The 15,254-nt window shown below is 33.5% G+C and overlaps 2 protein-coding genes across 2 annotated transcripts; one reads left to right on the forward strand and one right to left on the reverse strand.

Moving 5' to 3' along the window:
- Positions 1–7,527: 7,527 nt before the first annotated feature.
- LOC143045600 (uncharacterized) lies at positions 7,528–9,360 on the reverse strand. The gene has a single exon (XM_076218208.1). The coding sequence runs from the start codon at positions 9,159–9,161 to the stop codon at positions 8,265–8,267; it is 897 nt and encodes a 298-aa protein (XP_076074323.1). The 5' UTR covers positions 9,162–9,360; the 3' UTR covers positions 7,528–8,264.
- Positions 9,361–9,933: 573 nt separating this feature from the next.
- On the forward strand, positions 9,934–14,910 carry LOC143045601 (L-threonine 3-dehydrogenase-like). The gene is made up of 5 exons (XM_076218209.1): positions 9,934–10,566; positions 11,219–11,369; positions 12,656–12,752; positions 12,894–13,062; positions 14,616–14,910. Exons 1-5 carry the CDS (start codon positions 10,119–10,121, stop codon positions 14,816–14,818), a joined length of 1,068 nt encoding a protein of 355 aa, XP_076074324.1. The 5' UTR covers positions 9,934–10,118; the 3' UTR covers positions 14,819–14,910.
- The last annotated feature ends 344 nt before the right edge of the window (positions 14,911–15,254 follow it).

Here is a 15,254-nt window from a genome sequence, read left to right on the forward strand (position 1 = left end):
GTGTGAGATAACGTACGTATGCCATCTCACGGACAGCAAAGTTTGTGATAAACAGATAAATAATTTCCTTAACAGGTTAACCAAAGGGTCGGAAATGCTTGTCGATCATGTAACCAACATTTCCTACGAACAACACGTTTCCCCTCTCACTCTGTGAGGAATTTATTGAAAAAGTAATTAAGACATATTAATCAAAGCTTCCTTTACTAATTAATTCAAATCAGAAAACTAACGGCCGAAAATAGATGCCAATTTAATATTCTATACTTTTAAAAGAAAATTCATATTTTTGCTAGCGTAAAATTTATAGCCTTTAACACAGTGTAGATACTATTCTGTACGCTATCCGGAAGTCGCGATTTTCGAAGCGAGAACTTTTTGGATAGTATGTGAAATTTGATGGATATACTGAATTTAACGGTAAGTGGATCATCTGTACATTGCTGAATGATTAATTTAGCTGACATCGATATTCTCAAATGGTTAAGAATTAAATTTAGCACATTCATTATTCGTATCTCTGTCTTAATCAATAGATTTTCAAGTGCATCACTAAGGACAATCAGTCTGTGAACCTAAAAACAATCTTTTTACCCTCTTAGTGTACAAATTAACGTAAATACCAGACTTAATTAACTAAATGAAATATATTTCAAGTGGTGGTAAAAGTTTCAACCAGATCTTTGAAGCCAGAAATAAGAAAATAACACTTGTTGGAATTTCTCACTGTACGATCAGTCTCGCTTGTATATTTTGAAACTGTATGATCAGTCGTTATTTCACTGTATTCTAGTAGTGATTTCAAAGTTATTTACGATACATTTAGAAGATGTCATTTTTCTAAATAACACAAATATATTTCAATAAATTCACATCCTGAAAACTTATATGAAACATATTTAGCTTAATAGGGTGTACTCGACTTACTACATTCAGTATAAGGATGTTAAATGTTGTTAAAATCTTTATATTTCACTGTATTCTAGTAGTGATTTCAAAGTTATTTACGATACATTTAGAAGGTGTCATTTTTCGAAATAACACAAATATATTTCAATAAATTAACATCCTGAAAAAAACTTATATGAAACATTGAAGGCCGTACTTTAACCTATAATGGTTTAATTTTAAATTGTTATTTGGATGGAGAGTTGTCTCATTGGCACTCACACCACATGTTGCTATATCTATTAGCTTAATAGGGTGTACTCGACTTACTACATTCAGTATAAGGATGTTTAAATGTTGTTAAAACAGGAGGAAGGTTTGTTGTATGTATAAGTTTTAGAATTGTCCTCCGTTATACTTAAAATTGTACAAACGCACAGATTTAATTGTAATACAAAAATGCATGTATTTACACACATTCGAGGCCGTACTGTAGCCTAGCTATAATTGATCACAGTTACTTCACTTTGTTTTGGGAGTAGAGCTATTTCTGTGACACCCAATTGTACAACACTGCGGGGGTTTATAATGATAATGAAGTCCGTCTTTCCGTTCGTTCGTTGGACAGTTATACTATGTTTGGCCGGTTTTGTAAGTACATCTCCTCATTTACCACTTAATATACAATGGGGTTTCCAGCCATTTTTAAATGGAGAGAGGGTCTAATCCAGGAGAAAAGGGGATTCCAAATATATGTTCCCATACAAATGCATTGATAGTTAAAAAGGGTTTCAATCCGCCGGATCGCCTTTTTTTTTATCCGTCACTGATATGACTTAATTAATCTTTCCCGGATTCCTTATCATAAATTATAATGACTGTATTGTGCACCGTCTATTTCGAATTAAAGTAAACATCTTTTATGGGGGTTCTTTGTATAAGATACGGACTATGCATTATATGGGGCACCTATCAGGTTTTTCCAACACCACCTCCTAAACCAATTATAAAAGTTCTGAACTGAATTGCTCCATTTTTAATCAATTAATGCAAATATGCACCTTCTATTTCTATTTTTTGGTGAAAATATTTTTCATGTTTTTATATCTCAAATACGGACTTTGCCATAGTTTTATATTGGGCGTATCTATTTTATATCCACAAATTCCTTCAGACACTTAACTTTGTGAATCTTTTTTAGATTCTTTATCATTTAATTCAATTGTGCACCTCTTATTTTCATTTTTTTTTTTAGAAAACTCACTGTTTTCTCCTTCCGTGATAAGGGCTTATCCACTACCTTATTGGGTGGTACCCATTCACTATACGCAACTTTCCTAAACTTACCGTATATTAATAAAACTTTCTCAGATTCTTTATCAAATGATGCCACTCTGCACCTATATCTTAGTTGGTTTTTTTTTTTTGGGGGGGGGGGTATTTTTTCCAAAACATGGACTTCAGAAGCGGCGGGAGAATACTTTCGTTAATTCTTTTCTCAATACCTCAAGTTTTTAAACAAATCACTGCATGTTGTATTGAGTTGTAAATACTTAAATTTACATATATTACTTCAAAAAGAAGATGAAATATTATTGCCAATTGATTGCCAATTTAATTATACAACTTTCCCTCCGCGTCTCAAATGTTCCCTGAATAAAATAATTCACATGAGACAAACCAACGACCATAAATTATATACAGCGAGGTAATACGTATTTGTTAGATCTAACCCACACACACACACACCAACACAAACACCGATACACACCAACAACCCTTTTAACCCTGCACAATTGAAATATGAAAAAAAAACAAAAACGTTTAAATCCCTTTTAAATAAGCTGTACTCGCCAGACCGATAAAATGCCAAACTTAAAGCAAACAACATCGAACAAAAATGAGGACAAAATCACAAATATTCAAAACGACAACGCAGTGAAGCAGTGATACAACTTAGGAAGCTACCATTTGATTTTTAGGATGGGGGGAGGGGGGGGGGGCTAGGATGAAAAATTGTTTCCTGCTTTTTTTTTTTTGTAATCTCTATCCTGCCTTTTTATTTTTCAGTCTATTCGGTCCTGCCTTTTTTTCTTAGCTTATCCTGACTTTTTTACAACAAATGTCATCCTGCCTTTTTTTTTCCAAGTTACTCATCCTGCCTTTTTTTTTACGACCATTGGTTGACGACCTAAATTATCCCATTGACTGGGACAGATTAGGTGAACGTTTGTTGGTAACAATCACTGCTCACTATGTACTTGTTAAAGACACTGAATCTGTGGGGTCACATAAGGTTCTCAACACCTAAATAAAGTAATTCGAAAAACTAATCCGGAATAATACGATGTGTTGATTTATATCAATAATATAAATCAAAACATAAAGGTTATTCCTGAATAATTTTTCGAATTATTTTATTATTAAAGGCGTTAAGAACCTATGGTGACCCCACAGTTTAAATTATATAATAAGTAAGAAGTGAGCAATGGTCGTTACCGACAAACGTTCACTTGATCTGTCCCAGTCAATGGGATAATTTAGGTCGTCAATCAATGGCCAGGACCACACTGTTTTGAATATGATTCTATATTGATTTGAATTTAACATGTTCATTTCATTAACAATTTTCAAATAACAAAGTCAGTAGATATTAACAATGTGCCTCCTTTTCACCCCATCCCAAAGTTTTTCTCAGGGTCGACTAATATCAACTTTTAACCTGAATGTTTCGGCGGACGGTGTAAATAGTCTTTTAAAATGTTATAGCTAAAAAGATAACTGCAACTATACACTATTACAAAGTCCACAAGTAAATCAAGTATTGCTTTTTAGGCGTTTGATTTTAAACAAGACTGACGGAACAAAAATACAATTATTTTGCAGTCTACAAAAATCATCATATCTATATTTATATTGTCTGATGAACGATATTACACTTTAAAGTTCCCTGGACAGTTCATAATATCATATAAATACGTAGATACCTTCAAATTGCCTTTGTTTTTTCTTCAAAATCACGACTGGTCATACAGTAAAAAAATTTGAAATCGCTACTAGAATACAGTCAGTTATGGACTGATCGTACAGTAATTTATTTTGGTATCCTCAAGGAAAACATATTTTTTATGGGAAATACGAATGTTCTACTTAAATACGAAACGAATATTGAAACAGTATATATTGAACTTTAAACTGATGCAAATATTTGCAATAAAAGGTTATTTGTTTTGTACTACGAGAGCAAAATTGTCCATCGATTTCACTTTTTTCTATGAAGTTGGTATGATGCACACGTATATTTTATATTCTACTGCATGTTTTTGTTAAAGTTACACATATTTATGATGCTTTACATACCTTGAAGATGTTCAAAGCACTTTATAGATATAGGTGTAAACAAATGATGAGAAAAGTCACCGTAGGCAAAACCGTCCTGTTAGCCAGTTGGTAGTCATCGCTTCGAAAATCGCGACTTCCGGATAGCGTACAGAATAGTATCTACACTGTGTTTAAGAATAAATTTATTCTTATGTTCTAATTCGCCAAGCTTAGCCGAACATAAATTATTTAGTCAATAAAACTCAACACATGTATACTATATATAGAAATGAGCTCTCCTTGTGAGTAGCACACTTTCATACTTTATTTTTTTCTTTTCAAACATCAAAACCAATGCATATATTCATATTTCAATATTCATTCAAATGTTCATCTGCATCTAATAACTCATCCAAGAAAATCACACATGTCAAGTTTCCTCAATACAACAAAGTCCGTATCGGGATTCCATCCAACTAAAAATCAAAATCAACAACAATCTACATTATTATTACAATTTATCTTGTCACATCATTAAACTGTCTAACTCAAATCTATCAAATGGGTGGGGTGGGGTGGGGTGGGGGATATGTATAACGAAACGGAAGGTACGCTACTCGGAAAGGCAGAACGTCGAATAACTGGTTATTATTTATAAGATTCTGCACGAGAATCACGATCCTACCCTCATACAAACGGGTAGGATACCTGCATTGCGACATACAATAAACAATCAAATCATACAATAACAAACCAGGTATGCAACCATGTGCTCATCAACACGTGTTGCACATAAACAAACATAGACATGTGCTTCCGATACTATTAATAAATATATTTATATTCTAATTCGCCAAGCTTAACCGAACATAAATTATTTAGTCAATAAAACTCAACACATGTATACTATATATAGAAATGAGCTCTCCTTGTGAGTAGCACACTTTCGAAATGACGAAGTAGATAAGAAAAACGGGTATGAAAATTACAAGCCAATTAAGATTCTTAGTAACGAGTAGTTTTTCAGAAATGTTTTCACGCACATATCCGTCTTTTGCTGTATCTGAAGACCATCTACCGTGTTTCTTAAATATTCTATCTTGAATACCAGCAGCAGCCGCAGCTGTTGTTCCACCTGCTCTTAAACTATGCAAACCAAATTTTGATTTGTCTAATCCCAAAGATTCTAAAGCCTCTAACAGTACTTCTCTGGCTCTTGTATAAGATAAAGGTGTATGACCCCTTAGCACGTACATGTTAGTCTTTTTACGATATACAACTGATCTAAACATGAATTCTATAGAATCGTGTTTAATGTTCGCTTGGTTCAAGTATGTCTCTAACATTTGAACTGGACAGGTTACCGAATATGTTTTGGAAATATAAACATGAGTTCCTGCTCTTTGTTGGTCCGTTTTGCTTTTTTTCGATGAATAAAGACATATATAATGAATGAAATGAAACATCTAACCTTTTTAGATTAACTAATTCTGAAAATCCTAAAAATCCGGCATAGCTAACGAGACACATACATGCTATTCTTCTGTGGTTTAAAGTACTATTTGTATTGCCATATTTCAAAACCAGTTGATTAAGAATATAAGGAGTTATTGGTTCCTTCTTGTTTACAATGTGATGACCGATTGACCTTTGGGTACCTTCTTTTACGGAAGTACAAAGGAAAGAATCACAAGGATTTACATATCCAGCTAATTTTTGTGTCCATTGAATGGCATAATATGCTTCATCTATCTTTGCAAAAGAACTATAATTTTTTCGTAAGTGAATCAAATATAATGAGACATTATAATCTGATGCCGGTAAAGGCTTTATATTAAATAAATTACACCATTTACAAAATCTATTAAATGCATACCTGTATTTCTTTCTAGTATTATCAGCTCTAGAATTTAAACAATAATCTGGAAGACATTTTGCAAGGTTGCGAAGAGCTTCATTCTGTGGCATATTATCCTTAGACCAACGACCAGTACTAAAAACATCTGCAAAACGTATAAATAAAATAAACAAATAATAACATTATAAAACTTTTTTTTTAATTTTTTTTCTCATGTATATCGTACTAGTCACTAGACCTTGCTATATCAACATATATAGCCGTGTCAGAATCAAATTTGCATTACAATGCAAATTTCCCATATTGTAAACAATTAACAATATGTACATATAAATTCGAACATGATTAAGTCGCTTTCATCTTAATTGCCAGTATATCAGACTTAAAATGCTTGGTACCAAAAATGGAGTTTTTATTCTGTCCTTGAATAAATATATTTTGACCGGATGAAAAATCAAGAACTTCTCTAACGTAAGGTTGAAATTCCAATCTTCTGTTAAAAATCAAAGACCAAAATGCCGATGATGGTCATTTTGGAACGATCAATGTTCCCTCAGCTCTACAGAGAATGAGGTGTTTAATGCTTTAAGCCACTAAACTTATCGGAGGAACCATCCAATTATTTTCCAATGTCCAATTTTGAGCGAAAGCGTCAATAGCAGTGCTTCCTGGATTCCAAAATTTTGAGTTAAACCTTTTCAATTTTGTATTATGAAAATTAGCAAATCTATCTATTGTGTAAGGACCCCAAATTTCATTCATGAAAGTAAAAAACTGAAACGAGGTTTGCCAGTAATCAATATCAACCATTTTAGATATGAAATCAGCTTTGAAATTTTCACACCGAGGTATCCAAGTAGGACACAACGTGATACCCGACCTTGTACATATTCTAAAGATATCATAAGCTAAATGTTGTATATGTAACTTTGTACTGCCTTTATTGATTATATTTACACAATTTTGGTTGTCTGTATGCCATTTAACTATTTTACATTTCAGATCGGGTTCAAACGAATTCAACGATAACTGAATAGCCCTGAGTTCACGCCAAGTGGAACTCAATTTTTCACATTTTCATTCAACATACAATGACAAATCTTTTCATTCGATTCAACAGTATATGAACCTAAAGCTACATTACTTGCATCTGAATATACCATAATATCGGTACAGAATCATTCAATAAACGCTTCTCGTTAAGCGCCAACAAATTTTTCTGCCAAAATTTCAATTCAGCTAATACACATTGTTCATATACTAAATATAGTTTTGAATCCCATGTTTTTCTGTTTTCTATCGCGAAATATATATGCCTCGTCATTAAATTTGTGACATTACCCATAACTGGTGACATTGATATAAATCTTCCGGCAAATTGAGCCAGCATACGTGCGTTCAAATTTGAAAATGATTTTAGAATAATATCAAGAGAATCTTTAGTGTCATTAATTCTGCGCTCTGGCACCTTTAAAGTAAAATCTTTTGAATCCCAAATCAATCCTAACCATTCTCAACACTGAACTGGTTCAAAAACTGATTTTTCTTCATTGACAATAAATCCAGCCAGTTTAAGTGATGACTTTACAAATTCAGAAGTATCTTTACAATTTTTATAACCTTCATCCATGCCTAATCCATCGTCCAGATAAAGAACAATATTAACACCATTTTCTCGCCAATATTTTACCATTGGTCTCAAACATTTAGTGAATATATAGGGGGCGCTACTTAAACCAAATTCTAATACAGAAAAGCAGTAAAACTTGTTATTCCAGGAAAAACCTAAATATGTTTGTTGTTCTTTACAGATGTCCAAATGAAAATATCCTGATTTTAAATCAAACTTAATTAGAAAATGATCTTTTTGGAAGAATTCCATTGCAATTTTCCAATCTTCAAATTTTACCTTGTTTTTCAAAACATAGAAATTCAATTCACTTAAATCTAAAATCAAACGCTTTTTACCAGTCTTTTGTGTAGCAACACTGAGAGGATTAACGACGAATGGTTGAAAAGGTACTTCTAGAATACAGCCATTGCTAATTAGCTCAGTTACCGCTTCATTTACAAACACACTATTTTCTAAGGCAGATTTATTATTCCGAAATTTCATTGGAGGGGGTTGTTTCATAAATGGAATTATATAACCATTTTCAATGGTGTCCAACACAAATTTGTTGGCCCCAATGTGTTTTCAAAACTCTATATGTTTAAATAAGCTTGATTTTACTCCTTTAGCGATTTTTGAAAAATCTATATTATCAAAATATTTAACATGTTGAAAGAGAACGTTAATATGACCAAATAACATTAAATTGTCAACAAAAGTAATATACTCATCTTGTATCTTTTCACTTTGACAAGGTTCCAAAGGTTGGTTTGTTTGCAGCTTTTGGCAGTTCCTCTTGAAGTGGCCAGTTTGATGACACTCGTAACAGGTGTCGTATGGGGTCGCCTCTCGGCGACGGAACCTCGGAAAGGACTGCTGGGTAGCGGTGTAAGGCTGATAATAACTGTTACTAGTATCAGTAGAGTTAGCAGGTCTCGAAACGGTGGCGGACGGTTTTGAGTACGGTTTTCCACGGGTTTTCTTTTCTTTGATTGTCTTGAGGGCCCTGCTTTCTGCTTGGCGCAAACGTTTTTCATCTTCTGAATCTGATGCCAGGTCATCACTTTCGTATTCTCGGACTGTGGACCAGCCTGCTGGCGACTTGTCGGCAATCCGAATCAATTTATTCCTCCTGTTGATTTTTAGAATAAGGCCCGATATCAAATTGGTGCTTACGGAATCTTCCGCGGATGTACATTTCTGAAGTTTCTGCAATTCGGAAACAATATCTGAGTTGGAGGAATATTGAATCTGATTCCCCTCACCCTTAAGCTTAACGGACACTTCCTTCTTGAGCTTCTTAGCTAGGGAGACTAACTTGTTTTTCAGAAAAGAAATCTTACTATCAAAATATGAAGTAAAAAGTTCAAAAGTTTGATCACTTATCTGTGGTACAGAACTAGAGTTGACACCTAAACTTGCATGTACAGGTGGCTCGTGCAAAAGCAAAGTATCCTCGTCGTCTGGGTGGTTTTCGGTCATTATAAGTTAACAAAACGGAAGGTACGCTACTCGGAAAGGCAGAACGTCGAATAACTGGTTATAAAAATATCTATTATTTATAATAAGATTCTGCACGAGAATCACGATCCTACCCTCATACAAACGGGTAGGATACCTGCATTGCGATATACAATAAACAATCAAATCATACAATAACAAACCAGGTATGCAACCATGTGCTCATCAACACGTGTTGCACATAAACAAACATAGACATGTGCTTCAGATACTATTAATAAATATATGTAGGATCAATGAGTTTAGAACGGTTTTATCTAAATTAACTGGCTCTATAAACAACATCACCGTTAAATAAGGATGTGATTTCCCTATGTTAGGTGTTTTATTTAATTCTACAGGTACTGTAAAACTTCTTAACAAAATTTTTGTATCAATGGAAATATCTTGAGTAATCATTTTTTAATTTTTTTTTTTATCTTAATATTTGTGATAACGTTATCCATGACTTCATAATTTACCAGTTATACATAAATTACGTGAATTGAAATTAAAATACTCGAAATGCAAACACTGACATAACTAACAAATTAAGTAGGACTTCGTGACATTATGAAGCCGGAATTGTTGACAAAACAAAGATATTTGATACTTAAGACGTAAAATATTTGTACATTTCGAAATCTGAAGCTGTTTTTGTAATTATAATCAGTTCTGATAAAATCACATTTTTTCACAATCAATAAATTTTTGTGTAAATTAAACTTTACTCATAAAAAATATTGCCACACTTAGCTGCTGACAATATGATCATTCATTCGTGTCTTTTCATGCTCCAATGCTGTCTAGAAAATAATTTCATATATGGCTAAATATAGGCCTACACTTCGTTTTGTGACACAGATGGCGTTCTGTAGATATTAGATTTTATCAAATGACCTGTCACAACTAACGAACTTCCCCACTACAGTCAGCGAGATGGCCACGACTGTCCCCAAAACCATGAAAGCTCTTGTAAAGACAAAAGAAGGCAGTTCCTTTGAATACAAGGATGTGCCTGTTCCTGAGCCTAAAGATGACGAAGTCCTACTAAAAGTAGATGCAATTTCTGTTTGTGGATCCGACATATCTTTGTACATGTGGAATGAAGTTGCTAGAGTTATAGCCACGGTGCCATTTATTCCAGGACACGAATGTGCAGGAACAGTTGTTAAATGTGGACCAAAAGCCGACATCGCTGTAGGAACAAAAGTTGGAGTGGAGAACCATTACTTTTGTGGAAACTGTTACCAATGCAAGAATGATTGTCGTGAAATTTGCAAAAATATGGGGCAGTTTGGTCATGGGAAGAAAACGGAGCATGGTGCATGTTCAGAGTATACCATAGTCTCAGCGAAGTATTTGTACCAGCTTACCAGAAATTTAAGTAAGTTGACAAAAACGCAAAAACATCCACTTATGTCCTATTTATTGACCCCTTGATAATAGCTAAATATAGCCCAGTTATTATAGTAAAAGTTTATACATGAGATGGACAAAGTTTTTAAATTAACACAATATTATTCTAGCTGGCCTATTGGTGGCCCGAATATTATATTTTCGTGGCTAAAACAAAGTTGACACAAGACAAGTAATTAAAACCACACGTACTGAAGTCTTGTGGTCAGGATACCAAGAATCACGCCCACCCTGTGTATTTTGATAGTTTAATGGTGTTTAATCTTTTAATAAACACGTATTTTATTGTTTGCACAACAAATAACTTCGACATATATTTTAAGTAAAAACAATGTCCTCCCTCTTTAAACATAATTTTTGATCCGATTTGTTGATTAAAAAAAATAAAGAATATTTTCTGATATGTAAAAAGGAAGGATCTAAAAAGCTTTAGCTTTAATCAATTCTATTGTACGGAAGATTGATTACGATTTCAGAAAATTATCAATATTTCTTGATATAAAAAAAATGTATGCACAGAACGACATGATAGTATTTATTCAATGATTAAAACCTTTTCAATAAGTAAGTAAATAACCAAATACATGGAGATAAACTTATTTAAACCATGCACATTTCAGACGCGGATCAAATAGCTATGTTAGAGCCGCTAGGTGTGGCACATAATGCCGTTGAGAGGTTAGATGTTAAGGGTGAAGATGCTCTTATCATTGGTTGTGGACCAGTTGGGTTGTTAGCTGGCATGGTGGCTAAAGCTGAAGGAGCTAAAAGGTTAATTTAATTTATTCTATTGGACGAACGATTGGACACGATTTATGAACTTTCTTTGAATTTACAATTGATTTATATATTCGCTTGAGATCAGTAATAAATTACTCTGAACACAACCATACAAAACACACAAACAAACCCTACCGAAAAAGAAAAAAAAAACAGAAAAGGCAAGCAAATAAACTTTTAATAAAACAAACGAATAAGCAGGATAAAAAAAAACAAAACAAAACAAAACAAATAAAACAAAAATTAATAAGCAGGCAAACAAGACAATGAGGGAACGAAATGTTCCAGTTAAAGTCTTGGTAAACTTTCTTGACTAGTTTATATCAAAGAGATTGGAATTTTCCCGTTTGTGACTGTGCCTTTTTCGATATATATGTCAAACAATTTCAAACATAAATTTCAAATGTTTGCAATCATTATATAACTGAACAAGTTTCTGTTTTAGATGTTTGCGACAATTTTTTTCATTATGGAACAGATAAAATAAATAAAAGGATATTTTCTTCTCTTGACTGCCGGTGCTTTGATGTTTGGATATGACACTTTAAGTTATATCTATACAGAACTCTTTCAAAATTAATCAATTTCTAATATTTCTGAATTTAAAGAAAATGTCACATCCCATTACTGCAAAGTTATCGTTACGAAAGATTCAATTGGTAACACAGATTCAAACCGGCTGTCTACAAAAAAAAAAAAAACAACATATTACTGCACAGGCAACTGGAAACACAGACAACATTTATCGTTGACTGTAGCCAAATAATTGATTTTGATAGCAATCATGAACATGCACATGTGCAAGTCCTAATGTATCTGCCGTACCGATATCCGGTTATTGGATGTTCTATAATTAAGTTTGATTATGTCAGAGCTGCAGTGTCCTTTAACAAAATTCTGTGAAGCACAATACCTTAGATTTGTGTGAGTAGAGAGATGCTTATTTTCTCTATTGTTGTGGCTGCGCAATCTATATGAAAAAAGTATAACAAAAAATAACTAACTCCAAGGCAAATTCAAAAATGGGGAAGCGCACCCATAAAACCAACGAAACCAAACGCTATCGATCAACGGAACAAGGGAAAAACAACTGCCATAGTGGTATATTTCTGACTTGATACCATCTTAGATATGCGCACTTCCTTACTTTGTCTTTAAAAGCATGGTGGCTAGTTTAGTGGAGTATAAGCAACGTTTTGCACCATACGTTATACACCATCAACACACCAACCTAAAATTAATTAATTATAAATAACTATTGTATGGTTTGATTACAGTCTAATTGGAGCAGACATTGACCCAAATAGGCTCGAACTAGCCAAGAAAGTTGGATTTGACGTAACAGTCAATACCAAAGAAAAAAACTTGAAAGAGGTAAGACAAAATCACCTTCAAGAATTTTATGTTGTGAGTTAAATCGGTTCTTAGTGCTCATACATCTCTGCAGATTCTTCTTATTTCTGTTACGTTCTTTACAGTGAGTTTTTTTAACCACAAACTCCTTGTATTTTACAGTTTGTTATGGAATTTACAGAAGGTGATGGTTTTGGACGTGTTTGTGAATGTTCCGGAGCCCCTGTTATGGTTAATGCTAGCTTTTCTTTGCTAAGGAAGGGTGGGACGGTGGTTATGGTAGGACTACCAAAACAACCACTACATGTAGAGAATGTTCTACAGGATATTGGTAAGCTATATGCTATCACAATACATGTACTTAATCAAAAAATAATGAGTCACTTTATATTATCAAGCATAAAATTGTAATAAAGATTGTATCTACCTTAGTTGATCCTAGACATGGTTTGTTCGTTTAACCCTTATAATTGGTTTGATGTCCTAAAACTTTTTTAAATTTTTTTTTTAAACTTTTGGCGGTCCGGGGAGCGCATTTGATATTTGAAAGAATACATTAAATAAAAAAATTCACAAATTTTATTGAAAATTTACTTCAAATAATCCTGGTACCTTTGATAACTATTTACACCACTGGGTCGATGCCACTGCTGGTGGACGTTTCGTCCCCGAGGGTATCACCAGCCCAGTAGTCAGCACTTCGGTGTTGACATGAATATCAATTATGTGGTCATTTTTATAAATTTCCTGTTTACAAAACTTTGAATTTATTGGAAAACTAAGGATTTTCTTATCCCAGGAATAGATTACCTTAGCCGTATTTGGTCCAACTTTTTGGAATTTTGGACCCTCAATGCTCTTCAACTTCCTACTTATTTGGCTTTATAAATATTTTGATATGAGCGTCACTGATGAGTCTTATGTAGACGAAACGCGCGTCTGGCGTACTAAATCATTATCCTGGTACCTTTGATAACTAATTAATCTGAAGTTGAGGGAGCCATAATAAAGTATGTTGAAATATTTCTTTGCAAAATATTTAGGTATACTTATAGCTAGTTTAAACATGTTTATTTATAGTGGATTGAGAAACAAGTTTAGCAACTTATACCCTTTCCACTTCGAGGGTGCGAGTGCCGCCTTGTAATTGTTACACGATGATGACTGCTGTACCCATATTTTGACTATTTTATTTATTATGTCTGTTTAGTTCACGCATCATTGTAAATATAATGGAATTTGATGAGACTGTCATCAAAGTGAGAGGTTTAGCGCTTTAAAACCAGTTTTAATCCACCGATGATTTTCTACATTTGAAAATGCCTGTACCAAGTCAGGAATATGACAGTTCTTGTCCATTCGTTTTTTGTGTGTTTTGTCATTTGATTTTGCCATGTTATTATGGACTTTCCGATTGGATTTCCTCTGAGTTCAGTATTTTTGTGATTTTTCTTTTTTTTGTAGCGCCATTAGCTTACTCTTTTTTCGAAAATCTACAAGGGTGTCTTTTACGTGCAAGAGATATGGCTCTATCTTAACACGGGTCAGCCATTTATTTTCCCCTTCCGACGAAATATCATCGTTTTCTCAAGACTATAATCGAAAATGGTGTCAAAGGAGAGCCGAAATTTCAGTCCCTGAAATTTTCATCTTCGAATGGGAATCGAACCAGGAACCTTTGTGTTAGTACATATAGCTACCTAATAATAACAGAAAATTCTTATATCTACTTCCTTTGATCTCTGGTTGATTTGGTATCATAGACAATCATACCACATCTTCTTAGTTTTATATAAGAATCAAACAGTGTTAGTTTTTTTTTCGGTCAAAAACGATGATGTACTAATTGTTCTGAATGTGTTTTAATAATTGATATCGTTTTAGTATTTAAGGCTTTAACTCTACGAACTGTACACGGGAGACGTATATTTCACACATGGAGAAACACCGAAGCACTCGTTGCAGACGGCAAAGTGGATGTGAACGCACTGATCTCTCACAGATTCCCAATGTCTAAGTTTGAAGATGCTTTCAAAGTGTTGTTTAGTGGAAAAGGTTGCAAAATTGTTTTGTACCCAAGTGAATGAAAGGACAATCATATTGCAATAAAAAAATGTATAAATAGATGTGTAAATAGATGTGTAAACTTTTGGAAAATGAATAAAACATGTTAAATTTTTGTTAACTTTTTTAAAATCTTGTGTATTAACAGAGGATTCCATGATATGACAGACATCGATATTCGAGTATCCTCTCAAACCTGGGGAGTTTTTGTTACATGCATTGAACTTTAACCTATAGACCCCAAAACAAGTTCATTTATTGTTCTTTCCAAAGGGGCATTTACAAGCTAGGTTTGATGTAAGTTAGATATAGCATTTCGAAAACAAATGTGTCCTTGTTTTGTTATATTCAGTCATGACATGTTGAAAATATTTCAAAAGATAGCCTTATTCTTTCCACGGAGCATTCTCAAGGCTCAGTTTGGTGAAAGTTTAGCATAAGGTTCAAAATATTTCATCC

Source organism: Mytilus galloprovincialis, chromosome 9, assembly GCF_965363235.1.
Source record: "Mytilus galloprovincialis chromosome 9, xbMytGall1.hap1.1, whole genome shotgun sequence".
Classification (NCBI taxonomy): domain Eukaryota; kingdom Metazoa; phylum Mollusca; class Bivalvia; order Mytilida; family Mytilidae; genus Mytilus; species Mytilus galloprovincialis.